This window comes from Vipera berus (genome assembly GCF_964194415.1).
Source record: "Vipera berus genome assembly, chromosome: 2".
NCBI classification, from domain to species: Eukaryota; Metazoa; Chordata; class Lepidosauria; order Squamata; family Viperidae; genus Vipera; species Vipera berus.
In genome coordinates, this window is record NC_138203.1 from 238987306 (window position 1) to 239004913 (window position 17608).

At 41.7% G+C, this 17608-nt stretch overlaps 1 protein-coding gene across 1 annotated transcript in view; it reads left to right on the top strand.

Annotated features, from left to right (window-relative positions):
• The window catches only part of LOC308664577 (netrin-4-like), a 63736-nt gene that overhangs the window by 6755 nt on the left and 39373 nt on the right, over positions 1-17608 (top strand). Inside the window, exon 2 of the mRNA XM_081321949.1 lies at positions 6146-6678. Coding sequence (XP_081178075.1) covers positions 6146-6678 — 533 coding nt within the window. The remainder of the gene's footprint in view (positions 1-6145; positions 6679-17608) is intronic.

The window sequence follows — 17608 nt, forward strand, 5'->3', positions numbered from 1 at the left end:
TGTTGGGGGCAATAAGCTGACTCTGTAAGCCGCTCAGAGAGTGCAGTAAAGCACTATGGGGTGGTATGTAAGTCTAAAGGCAGCCACTGAGGCACTCGACCAAGTTGTACCCATGCGGCCCCTGACCCGGTGCAGGTCCCAGTGGGCTCCGTGGTTCTCTGCGGAGCTCCGGGAGATGAAGCGTCGGAGACAGGGCCTAGAGAGCTGTTGGAGGTCTAGCCGGTCTGAATCCGACCGATTGCGACTAAGGTCCTTCACAAGGTCTTACCTCGCGGCGATGAGGACAGCGAGGTCAAACTACTTTGCTGCCCTCATCGCGTCCGCAGATAATCGCCTGGCCACCCTGTTTAGGGTGACTCGCTCCCTCCTGAATCAGGAGGTGAGGGAGGAGCCCTTGCAGGGTCGTGCCGAGGAGTTTAGCCAGCATCTGTCGGACAAAATCGCTCAGATCCGGACCGGTCTGGCCTCCGACTGGGCAGAGTCTGACGGTGAGAACATGGGTGATCTTGTCGATGTCATCTGGGAGGAGTTCGACCCTGTGACTCCGGAAGAGGTGGACAGGATTATGAGGAGGCTGAGCTTCACCACCTGTTTATTGGACCCGTGCCCCTCCTGGCTGGTTTATTCGGCTTGGGAGGGGACACGAGGCTGGCTCCAGGCAGTGATAACTGCTTCTCTGAATGAGGGTAGTTTTCCCGCCGCCTTGAAGGAGGCGATGGTGAGACCCCTCCTCAAGAAGCCTGCCCTGGACCCAGCTGTTTTAAACAACTTTCGACCAGTCTCCAACCTTCGCTTTCTTGCGAAGGTTGTTGAGAGTGTGGTGGCGCAGCAGCTCCCTCTGTTCCTGGAGGAAGCTGATTATCTAGACCCGTACCAATCGGGCTTCAGGCCCGGGTACAGCACGGAGACGGCATTGGTCGCGCTGGTGAATGATCTCTGGTGGGCTCGGGACAGGGGTTGTTCCTCTGTCCTAGTCCTATTAGACCTCTCAGCGGCTTTTGATACCATCGACCATGGTATCTTACTGCGGTGTCTTTGGGGGTTGGGAGTGGGAGGCACCGTTTTACGGTGGTTCTCCTCCTACCTCCTGGGACGTTCGCAGTCGGTGTTGGCAGGAGGGCAGAGGTCGGCCTCGAGGCCTCTTGTTTGTGGAGTGCCTCAGGGATCGGTCCTCTCGCCTCTCCTGTTCAACATCTATATGAAGCCGCTGGGTGAGATCATTCGTGGTTTTGGGGTTGGGTATCATCAATATGCTGATGATACCCAGCTTTTTATCTCTACCCCAAACCACCCCAGTGATGCCCTCTCCGTGTTATCCCGTTGCCTGGAGGCGGTCCGGGTCTGGATGGGGAGGAACAGGCTTCGACTCAACCCTGACAAGACTGAGTGGCTGTGTGTGCCGGCGTCTCAGGAAATTCAGAATATTCCATCGCTAATTATGGGGGGTGAGATATTACCCCCCGTAGATAGGGCTTGTAACTTGGGTGTCCTCCTAGATTCACAGCTCTCCTTGGATGATCATATAGGAGCTGTGACTAGGGGGGCCTTCGCTCAGGTTCGCCTGGTGCGTCAGTTGCGGCCCTATCTAGACCGGGATGCCTTGCGCACAGTCACTCATGCACTCGTGACCTCCCGTTTGGACTACTGCAATGCTCTCTACATGGGGCTGCCCTTGAGGACTACTCGGAGGCTCCAGCTGGTGCAGAATGCAGCCGCGCGAGTGGTGGTGGGGGCTTCCCGATACTCCCATGTAACACCTCTACTCCGTGAGCTGCATTGGCTTCCGGTTGTCCTCCGGGTAAGATTCAAGGTGCTGGTTACGACCTATAAAGCCCTAAATGGCATGGGTCCGGGTTACTTACGGGAGCATCTGCTGCCGGCATCAACTTCCCTTCGTCCAGTGCGCTCCCACAGAGAGGGCCTCCTTAGGGTGCCGTCGGTCAAAGAGTGTCGACTGGCGGCCCCCAGGGGGAGGTCGTTCTCTGTGGGCGCGCCAGACCTTTGGAACCGTTTACCGGTGGAGCTCCGGACGGCTCCCGACCTTCGCTCCTTCCGACGTGACCTAAAGACATATTTATTTGAACAAGCCGGCCTGGTCTGATGGGTTTAGGGGTATTTTAACATTTTGTATTAATCTATTTAATTGGGCTACTGTATTTAATATTTCTTTTAATTTTTATATATTGTATTTTATTGTATTGCCCTGTACACCGCCCTGAGTCCTTCGGGAGAAGGGCGGTATAAAAATTAAATTATTACTATTACTATTACTATTATTATTATTATTATTATTATTATTATTATTATTATTATTATTATTATTAAATGTTATTGCTGTTGCTATATATTGTCTAGCAGTTTCTCCAAAACCTAGCAAGTATAGGACATTATAAAGTCAGGATTTTTAAAACAACACCCAAGTTGTAAACCTGTAGTGCAAATGCATCTAGAGTCAGCTGGAAGATTTGCTTATAAATTTAAAACACAATGACAATAGACATTCTCATGAAAACCAACACAAAAGAACAGAGACTGTACAATAATAGTCAGGCCACTTTTTTTAAAAAAAAATCATTTTCTTACATGACAGCATCATCTGGAGAAATGTACTCAACAATGAAGGGGGGGGGGAAACCCTTCAAAACCAAATGTTTCTTTCATTGAAGAAAAATAAAACAAGTGTTGCAAAGTTACACTTGATGACTGCTGAAAAATATTTTGTAGGGTCCTACACCGGTGATGATTGCATACATCTCTGAATTCAGTGAGAAAATTTCAGCTTTCTTTTCCAATTGTTGGTTTGTTTTCCAGTTGTTTTACATATGATTTCAAGAAGGATAATACATCACCTATTTACTAGTTAACATTTAATGTCCACTGGAATTGTCTGATTCAGCCATCACCCATGGAAGAGGTTGCCCAGTTTTGTTTTTCCAGCTGTGTGGCTCACCCTCAGTGAAGCCACTCTTTAATCAAGCCACCTCCAGCAAACAGCCACCTCTCTGAACAGCCCCCTGGGGACTGTGGAATAAATACATAAATAGCCAAGGAGCAGGGATTATTGAAAAACCCATCAATCAAGAGCCAAATTCTCAATGACATGCAGCACCTGGGGCCCAGAGGAAAAAAATGCACTGCAATCTTGATTGTTTATCCTTTCTATGAATTATTCAGAGCCCCATTTGGTATTCAGGCTAGGTCCCAAGTTGCTTCTGTCCCTTCATACTGCCCCATGGCTGTGACCCCATATTTCAGGGAATAAGTGAGTGACGGATGGGCTGTCTGATTGGGAAGCCAAGCAATCACATTGATTTTTCCCAATGTCACCCAACAATTTGAACCAACCCTTCCCCCGCAATCAACTTTCCCTGTGTTTATTTATCATATGTTCTGCTGCTGTTCTTAACCACCCAACAGTTCAACAGGAACCATTTACTTATTTTTTGTCTTGTGCCTTCAAGTTAGTTTTTGACTCCTGGTGGCACTTGGATTAGTCCTTGCAGTTTTCTTGACATGTTTTTTTTTTCAGAAGTCATTTGCCCCTTACCTTCTTGAGTGACTGGCTCAGGGTCACTGAGCTGGCTTTCATGGCTCAGATGGGACCTGAATTCAGTTTCTTGATTTCTAGCCTGGTGCCTTAACTAAACCAAACTGACTCTGTATGTTTTACAAGGTAAAGCTAGGAAACTTAAGGAAGAGGGGAAAGGTTTTCTGATCTCATCTATAAGAACTGGGGGGGGGGGAAAGTTGGCGTGCTTGTTTGCTGGTTTTAAGTGGTGAAACATGTACCTTCATCACTTTCACCTCCATTCATCTCTTGCCTCTGATAATTCTTATTAATACCTAGGCAGGTTTGCTTGTGAAACAAATTTGGTTGCAAAGGTTTCTGTTGGGTTGATCCTTGTGGATATGGAATGTATCTTACTCACCCATAATGGCTTTAACTCTCAAATCAGAAGATCACAAAGAAGATTTCCATTTGCACAAGCCAAACTATGGAATCTGTTCTTCTCCATATACATTTTTCCCCAATCTGCTACTCTTAAAGTGCTTATTTACTGTTTTCTCAAGGAATCTTTTGTAAATACAATAGGCTCATTAATTTCTGGAAATGAGTAGATTTAAATCAGAGATCCTTGGTGCTCTCTGAGCTTTGCTGTTTTCTTGCAGACATTTCATTACCCAAATCAAGTAACATCAGTACTAGTTTAATGTAGTCTAGTCTAGCACTATCTACTCTAATCACTAGCACTGGTGGTGTTCCCTAGTTTGGGTAATGATTTTTTTTTAAATTTTAATTCCATTTATATCCTGCCCTTCTCCGAAGACTCAGGGCGGCTTACAAACTTAGCAGTAGCCTTCATTCTATGTATATGCCTGCTTATTAGGGCTTTCACACACACCCCCAAGCGGCATTATTACAAAGTCAGCTTAATTGCCCCCAACAATCTGGGTCCTCATTTTACCTACCTCGGAAGGATGGAAGGCTGAGTCAACCTTGAGCCTGGTGGGACTCGAACCTGCACTAATTGCAGGCAGCTGGTGTTACTTAAGGAGGCATTAGCCCACTGCTCCACCAAGGCTCTTATCTTGGTTGTTTGCAAGAAAACAACCAAGCTCAAAGAACATCAAGGAACCCTCATTTCAACCCTGAACTACAAATATTCTCCTTTATTGGAATCAGTAATAGGTATGTCCTAATTTTCTACCTCTTCTTCTCTTTTTGCACTCATCCATATAAGAAATAAGAACCGTCACAGAACTGACTGGTCTTTTATGCTCAACACAATTTAATGGAAGTAATCTGAATTAAAATCAACACATTGCTGCCAATTTTGATTGGCCTGCAGGTTAACTATTTTACTGCACCTGATACACACACACACACACACACAGAGAGAGAGAAACTAAAGGAAAAAAACTACATACACATACATACACACAGTGCTATTTTTGTAAGAAAAAAGGTGCCAGAACTCACATATTGTTAATCTTTTATTTTAAAAATTATATATTCAGCTCTTAGCAGGACCGGTGGTTGAGAAGTAATTTTTTTTCCCATTTTTGAATTTGGGGTCACACTTTTACACTAAAAATTTAAAAGGTTTTCAATTCACCAAAGATTTTTTAAAATAAGAAATTATTTACCTTTCGCACGTAGTCCATCACTGTACACACACCCACACATGTCAGTTGTATAACAAAACATAACGGTCGCCACCCGCAGTAAGCACTCAGCACACGACCACACGACCAATCACAAGCCGAGCAGCGCTATCACAACCAGTGTGGACGAAATACGCATGCATCAGACTCAACACACAAACAAGCCCGCATGCACCGTTTTAATGATTTTGCTGCTGACCTGCTGGTTCGACAGGGCGATTCAAGTCCACATGGACTAAACATTAAATTTTCAAAAGTTTGAAAAATCCGTCGAAAAAAGGTGCCAAAACTCTGTCCCAGTGCGTTCTATGACAAAAAAGCACTGCATAGGCATATATATGATAGATAAAAAACCCGAATCTGTCCTTTGCTTTTTTCCCTCTAGTTCCTTTTCTTCCTTTAGTTTCCAAAATGGAGAAGCAAAGGACTCAATCCTTAGTACCCCATAACCTCAGAAGCCTAGGGCTTGACCTCTCCTCCCTTCACCCCATCAACGCTGACTGGAACCAGCCCCAGAAGATGAATCAATACAAAACACATCCTCCACTCCCAATCTCAAGAGCCAGTCCACGAGGAAATCATGGCTGATGTCACTGAACACTTCTAAAAGATTCAGGAGGGCAGGATGGATCTACCACCTCCATCCCGGGTCATCCACAAGAACCAGTGCTGTAACATGACATGAACCCTGACTGAAAAGGGTCCAAATAATTCACTTCATCCAGGATCCTCCACACCTGAGTGCTACCACCCAATTAGCAAATTTCCCTAAAATAGTTATTCACACCTTGCAGATTTTTAAAATTGTTTGTTACCTCCATTATTTCTACTCATTAACTCTCATTAGGTATCTCCACTGATTTTGCATCACATACCCTGCTTTTAATAAAAAGAATTTCAAATAATTTAGTATTTTCAAAACTCCAAAATCAGCCACTCTCTTTAACAGCCACCATTTGATTTCCCTCTGTTCTTTCAGGTTCAACGAAGCCACGAGCTTTCCGTTGTGATGGGCATTCCTGCAATCCTGCAGTGGGAAATCTAGCAACAGGCAGGACACCAACGACACTTACCACTTGTGGACAGAACAGCACAGAACTCTACTGCTTTTATCCAGAGCACAACCTGTACCATGGTTCCTGCGGATTGCCCAAGTGTACCAAATGCAATGCCAACCAGCCTAATAACTCTCATCTTCCTGATGAAATGACTGATGACTTCTTCCTGCATCCTGGTTCCTGGTGGCAGTCCGCACAAGGGGTGCACAGGGAAGAAATCAGGCTGGATCTGGAAACAGAGTTCTATCTGACCCATGTCATTGTAGTCTTCAAGTCACCCCGCCCAGCAGCCATGATACTGGAAAGGTCCCAGAACTATGGGCAGACCTGGAGACCTTACAAATATTTTGCTGTCAATTGCACAGCTACATTTGGGCTTCCAGATGATAACACCGAAGAGGGAGCTCTCTGTACGTCCAGATATTCTGATGCAGTGCCTTGCACCAGAGGAGAGGTAAGCTATGGTAACTGAAAAAGGATATACTTTTCAAAAGTTACCTTGATGTTATGCCTAGCAAAATTAAGAGAGTTCTTCCAAAGAAATTGCCCCTGGATTACTAGTCAACCATATAACTGTTGTCAGGTGTCCTATTTTATTGAGGAGGGCCCTCCTTTGAAAGATTTTGAGAGGATAGTTCTCTGTTTGAAAGCGTGCTCTGATGGAAGGATTGCTCAGTCCAAATGTTTTAAAGTTTAAGGACTCTAGGGGAGCGGCTTTGAAGTTGCCTGTCAGCGTCACTCGGAAAGCAGATTTGGGTAAGTAAAGAAGCCATATTGGTCCAAAAATGCCGAGCAAAATTCTCTTTTAAACTTCCTGAAAATATTGGGAAATACAAGGGAAGAAGAAAAATGCTATTTTGAAGTTATTTTGCATCATTCTGCATACACTACAAGTATGGCTGGAGAGAAGTGGGCAACCCACTTTAGACGATTGGTCTGGAAGCAGCATGAGGTGTGCCTGGATGGTGAGAACTAACAGAAAAGATCACAGCACTACGGGCGATCTGCTTTAATAATAAACCTTTATAATAATAATAATAAACCTTTATTGTCAAAGTACAACATGTGTACATTGAGATTAGCTGAGCCTCCCCCCCATGCTCTCTCCCCCCAACACACAGTGACAACAAACCCTCCATCCTACCACACCATGTGAACCAACTACACCACACACCGGCCTCCCAAGTCAATTCTGCATAAGATTATGTCCCATTTAAAAGCCTAACAGCCCACGGATAAAAGCTATTTTTCAGCCTGTTGGTACGGCTGGCTATATTCCTATATCTCCTACCGGATGGTAGGAGAGTAAAGAGATACCGTCCAGGGTGTGAGTCATCCCTGAGAATCTTCCTCACTCTTCCAAGGCAATGAGCCCTGGCGATGTCATCCAGTGGTGTCAGGGGACAGCCCACAATGTCTTGTGCTGTGCTCACTACCCTCTGTAATACTTTCCTGTCCGCGGCTGTCAGACCAGCATACCAAACCACAATACCATACGAGAGGATGCTCTCTATAGTAGACCGGTAAAAGAGCTGTTGTTCTACCCTGTTCTTCCGCAAGATCCTAAGAAAGTGAAGCCTCTGTTGGGCCTTTCTAGCCACCTGAGTTGTGTTAACTTTCCAGGTCAGATCTTCACAGAGGTAGACTCCCAGAAATTTAAAGGAGGAAACTCTCTCTACACAGTTCTCTCTGATGTAAAGTGGGGCAGGTTCCTCCTTTTTTCTCCGGAAGTCTAACACCATCTCTTTCGTCTTGCCGATGTTTAGGTGCAAGTTGTTGTTACTACACCATATGAATAGTTTTTGTACCTCCGCCCTATATGCTGTCTCATCCCCACCTGTAATAAGACCCACCACAGTTGTATCATCTGCGAACTTGATTATCGCAGTGGATGGGTCAGATAATACACAATCATAAGTGTATAAAGAGTAATTAATTAATTCATGGGTTGGTGTTTTTTTTAAAAAAGATAGCTACTAGATATTTAGACTGATATGTTTCATTTAGATTAATATTTCCTTTTCTTTTTAGCATCCAATGTCTCCTTCAGTCAGGGAAGACTTTAGAGTTAGAACGTGTGCTTTCATACAGAAAAGCCCTTTCTGAAGTTCTGAAAACCTACAGTTACTGTTAATAACATTGATTAGACAGGTAACTGATGTATCTCAGTATAACACAGTTCTTAGCACACAGTGGTATAACCCAGATTTATACACATTTATTCAGAAATTCATTCCTATAAGGGTATTTAATGGGTTCATGCACAAATCATATACATAAGACAACAGCCTTAAAAGTACTATTATCTTATTTTGAATGGTGTTTTACAAATGGATTATATTTGTTACCATCCAAAATGTTGAATAGATAATCACAGTCTATACCAAGCATGGTGATAGTAGTGGAAGAAGATAGGAGCTATCATGCAGCACATCTATAGGGTATCTGATTGGTAATGTCAACTGGAAAGCCAACAGCCCAGGTTCGAGACCCAAGTGCCACGCAACAGGGTGAGGTACCATTACTTGCCCCAGCTCTTGCCAAGCTAGCAGTTCAAAAGCATAAAAATATGAATAGATAAATAGGTACCACTTTGGCGGGAAGGTAACAGTGTTCCATATTTTCATGCTGACCACATGATGTTGGAAGGTGTCTTAGACAACAGAGGCTCCCTTGACTGAAAATTGGAGATGAGCATCGCCTCCTTCAGTTGGTCACGGCTTAATCTTTACCTTAAGATATGAAAAATGCATGAAATTGCATCATAGTGCACTTTTGTAGAGGATGATTTCATAAGACGTCTAATACAGCAAGTACTGCTGGTGGATATAAACATTCATATTTAATTTCTATAGCTTATTTCATTTTTGCTAGTATGTTGATATAATGTAAGCCATCGTCTAACTTTACCTACATTGAACAGAAGTTATGATCAAAAGCAGAAGCTTATGTTAAAGTACTGATGCATTCAGCTTAAGGTCCCAAATGAGACAGAAATAGTTATGGAAATGAAATTTCATTTTTCATCCTCTCCACCTGTACAGCCAAGGGATTTGGGAAATGAGAAGCACATTTTTTAATAAAGCAGAGCATGCGGAAATGAAGATAAGCATCTTTTTGGATGGAGGATCTTGGAGCAATGCAAACCAGCTCATTACAACTTTCTACTTTAATGTCACTGGAGCTATATGTCAAACTACTCTTCTAACAAAGAGTACAAATACTTGCTTGTTTCCTTGCTTGTTTATTTACACTTCCGTTAGAATGTAGAGAAAGTTAAACTATCAAAAGGCTATTCATTTTAGACAAGAGCCTGTGTGACAGATGACACCAATGAAGTGTGCTAGAATGAGCCCATTACTGGAATTCACTAGGAAAAGAAGAATTGTGTCTGCTTGAATAAGATAACCTGTTGCTATGGAAGCATGTTAAACATGCCTTGCTTGGCAGACTAGTTTAAGCTCTACAGTTCAAGCCATATCCTGCCCAACCTGGGGGGGGGGGGGAAGAGAGAATAGTTAAAATGCAACCAAGTGGGTTTTTAGAATATTTGAAATATATTTCAAAACAGAAAAAGGATCAGATCTATTCTGTTCATCTTGTACCTGAACTGGTAAACATGATTCTGATAGCAATTGTCCTTAGAAAAGTCACAAATTTAGAATTGCCAAGACCTAATTTGGACTAGCTCTGCTGTGCTTTTTAAAATGGCATCATAAAAAGGTGCTTAGAAGTTGGGCTCTTCCAGCATCAAAGCAACAGTGAGGGACTTCTGTCAAAACTGAAGTGTGGACTCCCCTAGATCTGTAACTGCATGGATGCAAACATACACCTTTCATATATTTATAAAAGAGTAACAAAAACTAGTTTTGTAAAAGAAAAAAACAAAGTCAAACTTCTATTCACTGTTCTTCATAGGCCGGAGCAGGTACCTGGTCTTGCAGGATATAGCAAACAGGTAAGGCCAGAAATGACTTCAGGGGAGGATGCTGGCTCAAGGGGGTCATGCCTACAAGGAAGAAGAGAAACATATGCTAAAAGGACAAATATGCTGTGAGCTAGAAGGGCTTTCAAGGCTACAATATCATTTTTCTCTGCTTATGAAGCTCCTGAAATACTGATCTCACTTGTGTCAAAGTGAGATGGCCAATTGGACTATGTATTTTGGGATGCTGACTGGGTATAGGGTCATAGCAGAGGAAGAGCATAAAAAATATATATAAAGAAGGATGCTTTCAGCCCTTAGAGGTCCACTGGAATGGTGGGAAAGAAGAAGTTAAAACTAGCCTGGAGATAGCATCTCTTACAGATCAAACTTGACTCCTGGTGACTTTAGAGACAAATACATTCAGTGGTCTTTTGTTTTTGTTTTTGGAAATAATAGGGCAGCGATTTGTGATTTTTTCACCCCCAACTTTCCAGTTTTAGCCATAGCCTAAGTATTTCCTGGTGAACTCCCTTTGAAAAGATAACCAAGCCTGACAGTGCTTAGCTCCTGAGCCCAGACAGGTCAGCCAGCTGCTGCCACGTGCTGATATATACACACAGGGCAGGACAGCATATTTTTCCATTGAAAAGCAGGGCTAAGAAAAACTCAGCAGGTTAAGCCAGACCCCACTTAGGGCCAAGTTGCAACTTCAGGGTCACCTCTTGAATAACAAGTCTTTGACTCAGCATTTCCGCTTTGGACCTCATGCCAAAGAAAGCTCATTGCAATTCTGTAGTTATTTCAGCTTCCAGCTGGAAAAGATCAATCCGGGGATTAGTCACTGCTAAAGGCAAGTGCCCAAATGTTATGACTAGAGTTGTCTGTTCAGTATTTCACTGAACTCGAGCTGCAGAAGAGATAAAATACAGAGGCAGAGGTGGGGGGAAGCAGTTAACCTCTGCAGAATAAACACACAGACAGCACAGCCAGGTTCTGCTTCCCCAGAGGAAAGGCTTATAGTGTGCCTTACGTGTTTTTGAGCGGTGGTAAGGAATGGGAGTGTAAACAGAGAATGTGCAGAAAAGACAGAATAGAGGCTCAATTTACTGCTGCCCCAATGTAAAAAGAATCGTATCCTTTCAACTAGCATTTTAATGATCCACATCAACTGCAGGCTGGCTTTTTCTTCTTTTCCTTTCCTTTTGACTTGAAACCAGCCAGGAACAAGCCCTGTTTTCCCTAGCGTAATTTCTGCACTTTCTGACCTGCGGATATTAAATTAGATTTCTCATCTTTTGCATTATGATAGAAATGCCTGATACTGCTGCTTTTATTTTATTTATTCCAAACATGTATATAGCTGAGCCAACACTGGGCAGCTTTTGTTGAACCCTAACAGAAAAAAAGACCATGGAAATGTTCTTAACTAAACTTGAACTTTCTCCATCTCCTCCTCCTTCCTCTTCCTTCTTTTTCTTCCAGAACGTATTGTTGCTAGGCTTATGTCTCAGTCTGCTTTTGAAAAGCTAGAAGATTATTCATAGGGACCTCAATGACCTCCCGGTGCAAACAATAATCAGAAGGGCATCTACTTAGGATGCACAGTATCACAGTACCAGAAGTTTGCAAAGCCATTTTAAACCACTGGTGTACTGTATAAGCTTTCTTTTTCCCAGCTAAGTTCATTTGAGTTAACTAGTTCAAAATCTCAGTGCAGCTGGCAAGCAATGAAGGGAATGAATTACTCTGCAGTGGCAATGTGTGCGTGCATGTGTTTGTGTGTGAAGTGACCTTGATAATTTACTGTCCCAGCTATTCACGCCATATGATTAGTACAGTGACCTTCAGAAGATACACTTGCTACTGTGCAAAAGCAAATTTGCAGAGCAATTAGTTGTTTACATACTGCCATTTTATGTTGGATTTTATGTCCATTAGAAAAATCCATTCTCCAAAGAATATGTAAATATATCTGAAAAATATGTAAATATGTCTAGAAATACTCCAGGCAGGTGCTAAATTGCCATAGCACTTTTGTTCAGATGTGGTGGAAATATTTAAACAAACACAAAAAAATGATACTAGTGCATTTTGAAAACTTGAGAAAGTAAATGGATGGTGCTCAACATTAACTTTAAAAAAACTTACAAGCAAAGATATTAAAAGAGCATTAGAACAAAAATAAATACCCCACTTAATTTGTGTGATGGAGTGGTGAAGGTGTTTAGCTGGCCCCAGAAAGATTTAAATTCTACTTCCCCTGCAGCCATGGAACCCCACTCTGTGGCTTTTACTCCAATCCATTTCAAGGAGTAAAATAGGAGGAGAGACCATCTTGAGCTCCTCTACCATGGGTGAGATAAAAATCTAGAAATGCATTTTAAAAATGCACATGTAATCTAAGGAGAAATTAAAATCTGTATACACTATTTGCATTTCAAATGCAAATATGTGTATGTGTACACAGACACACATATACATATATATGTATACACAGACATATACATATACAAACAAACCAGAATTTAGAATGCAAAATAGTTGTGTGTGTGTGTGTGTGTGTGTGTGTGAGAGAGAGAGAGAGAGAGAGAGAGAGAGAGAGAGAGAGAGAGAGAGAGAGAGAGAGAGAGAGATTTTAGAAACACTGCTATTGAACTAGAAACAAATTGCAGCTGCTGACTTCAGATAATGAGAACAAAGGCCCTGAGGTGATTCTGGAGTGCTCAAAGAACCTGTATAGAATTAGGGTTATGTAGTAAAAATTTCCAGTAATTCTTCTAGAAGAATCTGTTAGAGAAATATCAGTTAGTCTGAAACCATCCAATAATGACTTATTGTGAGGAGACAATTATCTATATTCATTCAGAAGCTCATTACTAGTCTGTGGTTTGTTTTTGAATGTAGTACTTTACAGTAATTAAAGGAGAGTGAAAGAATAACCATTATGGATCATTTTGAATCAAATTACTGTTAAAAATAAACATACAACACATGTTCATTATTCAGTGTGCTATTGTTTTGATACTTTATGGTCTGGTGGAATTAATAATATAAGCAGACCATCACAACCTGCTAGCTCAAACATGTATTTTATTAAAAAATAATAATAGGAGTTTAAGTTGGCTTTTACCATCTCATAAGCATGTGTCTGTTTTTTTCCAAAAAAAAAGAGCCAGTTTGGTGTGGCAGTGGTGGGATTCAGCCAGTTTGCACCAGTTCGGAAGAACCAGTAGCTAATTTTTTGTTGCCCAGGCCCAGAATGGACTTCGGGAAGTGGCATCCACACAGAAAACCGGTTATTCACATATTTGAATATCACCACTGCTCAGGGAGTTATAGTTGTGGGGAAAATAGGAGGAGGAAGAAGAAGCTTTATGTATGTTCACCCCTTTGAGTTATTTATAAAAAATAATAAAAACCTGATTTAAAAATATCTAAAATCTAGCATTACACTCATGTATGTGTTGAAGTAATGATAATGCCATAATCGTGCCCATTTCTGGTCTACCTTTTAGGGACACTGGTCCCACTCAGGGAACAGCTGGAGAAAAAGATTAGGTTTTCCGATTCTGTTTTTGACTCGCGTACATTCAGATGGTGTAATGAGAACAAAGGCCCTGAGGTGATTCTGGAGTGCTCAAAGAACCTGTATAGAATTAGGGTTATGTAGTAAAAATTTCCAGTAATTCTTCGCCGCGATCTGAAAACATACTTGTTCGAGCAAGCCGGCCTGGCCTGAGGGGGGATTGGTGGGGTTTTTTATCATTTTTATTGGGGTTTTTACTATGTATCAATTGTATTTTAATCGGGCATGCATTTAATTATCTTTTAGTTTTTGTAAATTTCTGTGTTTTATTCTTGCCCTGTACACCGCCCTGAGTCCTCCGGGAGAAGGGCGGTATAGAAATATTAATAAATTAAATTAAATTAAATTAAATTAATGATAAGACATATGGAGTGGCCTTTCTGGCATAAAGAAAAAAAAAACTATGTTCATACATGTATATAAATGGACACATAGTCCATTTACTATTTGGTGCAACTGGGATAGGCAGATCTAATAATTAGAACACATCTTTTACATGCCAAGTGAAAGCAGTGGGAAAACCCTAGGGAGGAAAAACAATGATTCTGTTTTAAGGAATTTTGATTTCCATTAGTCACCGAGGACATACTGATGGAAAAATTGGGAGAAGATATAAGAAAGACTTCAGTTCGTATAGGATATATTTCCCCTCCATTAATCTTATGCTGGAGTAATAATTTAGGAACGCTTCTGTACTCTTGTTGCATATGACCTATAGGAAGTGATGCGTAAGATATCTCAGACTTCAGACTGAGATTTTGGATTGTAAGAATAGAATTCTTGACATTGAGGTTAAAGAATCAAAACGTGGAGCCATGGATGGGAGGAAATAAAAAATCAGAGACATTGTCTCTAGGATAAAGATGTCCTCTCTGAGAAAGATAAAATAAGAACAAGATGAACAAAATGTCAGTTGCTGGAAATAAATTGGGAGAGAGCGAGAGAATGAGAGAGCATTCTTTTCTTGATTGTTGTCAGCCTCAGTTTTTATGTAGCTTCAGGGCACACCCAGATTTGTTAAAGGTCAGGGACAGAGATACCAATATTCTATTTTATTATGAACTGCAGCCAAAAATTTGGAAACAATAGCTTTTGGGAAATAAGAATGAAAATTCCACCAATATAACCCAGTCCCCTGCAGCATTATTCTGATTATAACAGACATGGTTTAAAGGGACTTTTTTATGCAAGTCTGGAATGTCCACAGTAAAATAAAAATATGCTTTTGTTCTATTACTCATGAAGAGAGGCAACCAATAGAAGTTACAGTGAGAATGGAACTGAAGCTGCAAAGGAGGATTCCTAGCTGCATGCAAGGCTAATCTCTTAAGCGTGCCTGGATTGGGCTCTTTACCTGGCCCCGCTTGTTCTGGAGGAAACTCAGAAGTTCACATACAACAATAGGTGAGGGAAAGTTAAGAAGTGGTGAATCAAACACAAGAGAAACCACCTTGGTGGACCACAAAACCAAAAGCAGTCATGCACATTATAAGTGAGCAGGCTGAGAAACCAAATCATAGCAAATTAGTCTGCCTTGAATGGTATTCCCCTGAGCGCTTGCCCAGACTGCCTCTGGTTGTTATGAGTCACTGAAATTCCTGCCTTTCCTTTCAGAACCCATTTTTACAGTTGACCACTGCTCCTTTCCAGCCAGAAACATTCGGCATGTTTTTGTTCTCAATGAAGGTTGGTGCTCTTTCAGGAAGATGCCACAAATGAATCGCCAAACCCCACTTTACTGAAGTGTAAAGAACGAAAGGAACATCTCATTGGAATAAGGCCAACTTTGCTATTAGGGAGGATAAAGTAGCTGCTAAAAGTGATGTGAGAGTTAATTCTCAGTCTGATAAGACCAGCAGTTGCAAAAACAGTCAACAGCTGCCTGTTCCCCCTTTAGTAAAAGAGGCTGCTTTCCACCATGTGTGTGTCTGTGAGAAAGAGTTTGAGTGAGTGACTTTGTCTCTTTCAACAATAAGGTGCTTGATGGAATTCTTTTGTTGTATCCTTAACCTTCCTTCTAGTAAATGTCACCTGTCAGAGCTCTTGGAGGTATATTTCCTGCTAAGCTGTGAGGTATTAATGGGAGGCCAAGTGGCAAATTACAAAATGTGCAGATGCAAATAGGAGTGGTTGGTTTGCATTGCCACACAGTAGTGTATGCTTCACCATTTTTGCATCTTCACAGTTTATACTGCATGCCTGTGGCTATGATGAGGAGAGTGTGTGGCATATAAGAAATGGCAGGTAGGTCAGTAGATCAGGATGAAGATTTTCTGGCTTTTCCTCATCCCTTCTGTGGTTATCTCCCCTCCATTTCTTTCTGGTAAATTACCTTCAGAAGGAGAAAGGCCTTTGAAATAAAATGGGAAGAAAGATGGATGGAACACTGGTGCTCTGGCTGCTGTCAAGAAGGAAGCCAGCAGTCAACTATGCAAGCCAGGTGGAGATGGGATTGGTTGGATGTAACATGAAGACAGGATGGCGTGATGCTGGTGGACAAATATACAATGATAGATATCTATCAGATATACCTAAAGGCATGATGGAAAACAAAAATATTTTTTTTAAAAAATCCATTCCTGAGATAGTGTCCAGGTGTTACCTTTGTTGTGCATCTTCAATATCTTAAGATTATTTTTAAGATAATTTTTTTAAACTGGACATCATTCCAACAGAGGTTGCTTTCAGAGCAAGTTTGTCCATTCTTCTGTATAGTTTCTTGTCTTCTGTACAGAAGATATATTGCCACTCCTGTGACCTTTAGATTCATCAACAGAAAAAGATGTTATGCAGAAACACACCATTCAGCAGTCAACTAACAGATTCAGGATCTTCGGACCTCAGAATATTGTACTTCAGTAAAATGAAACTTAGTCATAAATAAAAATCATGTAGAGGTTTTAAATTCATATTTAAATGTACTGCTTTTTTATCAACAGTGAATTGGTGTGATCTGAACTGAATATGTTGGTCTGTGAGTCTTTGTTTCATTACCCAAACCAAGGCAGGCATGTGCATTGAGTAAACTTGGTCATTGGCCCTTAATTCCCTGGGTGGAAGGAATGCTGGGCACCTGTGCTAAACAGAATGGGCTATTTGCGCAGGGTTTCATTCATTAGGGGAATGCAGGCAGCTGGCCGGAAAGAGGCTGGGTTGTTTTCTCATGCTTTCATTGATCAGGGAAAGTGCAAGCACCTGCACTGCTTACACAGCCTGGGCAAGTTGCCCATTGCTCCCATGAGCAAGAGATATCTCTGGTTTGAACCCTAGGCCATCTGCAAGTCTGCGTCTCCTAAAGAAAGAAATGGAAAAAAGGTGGAAGGGAGCAAGGCTAAACTCAGAGTAGCAGAAGAAATGCATGCACTGTTGGCTTCTCTATCATGTCTTTGTTAGGCATAGATGCTTCTGCAGCTCTCAAGTTAGACAGCAGACTTGTGTTCCCTTGGCAAGGTTCATTTCTTAGGATCCTATTGCTGCATCCTGGAAATACTGTATACCCCAAGTATATTTTCAGAATGTTTTTCCTTAATCTGTAAAACAAGAAATAGGGAGACATTTTTTAGGCAGAGCATATTTGGGAAGGAAGGTTGTTTACACAATATATAAGTCCATAGAACAGCTTGAGTAAGTTGCAATGTCTATAGAAATATTTCAACCTCACTGCTCAAGCAGAAATAGCTGCTACACAAAATACAGAGCAAGTGAGAGAGCCCACAGTACTTTCGCTGGAATCCCAAATTGTATTTCATGAAATTTGTCACACTGCAACTAATTTCTTCAGTGAGTGGTGTTCAGTCTGGAGACCCTTGTTCAATTATCTTGGATACTGGGATAAAGCCCTGGTGAATTTGCTGGAATATTCTCTGAAAC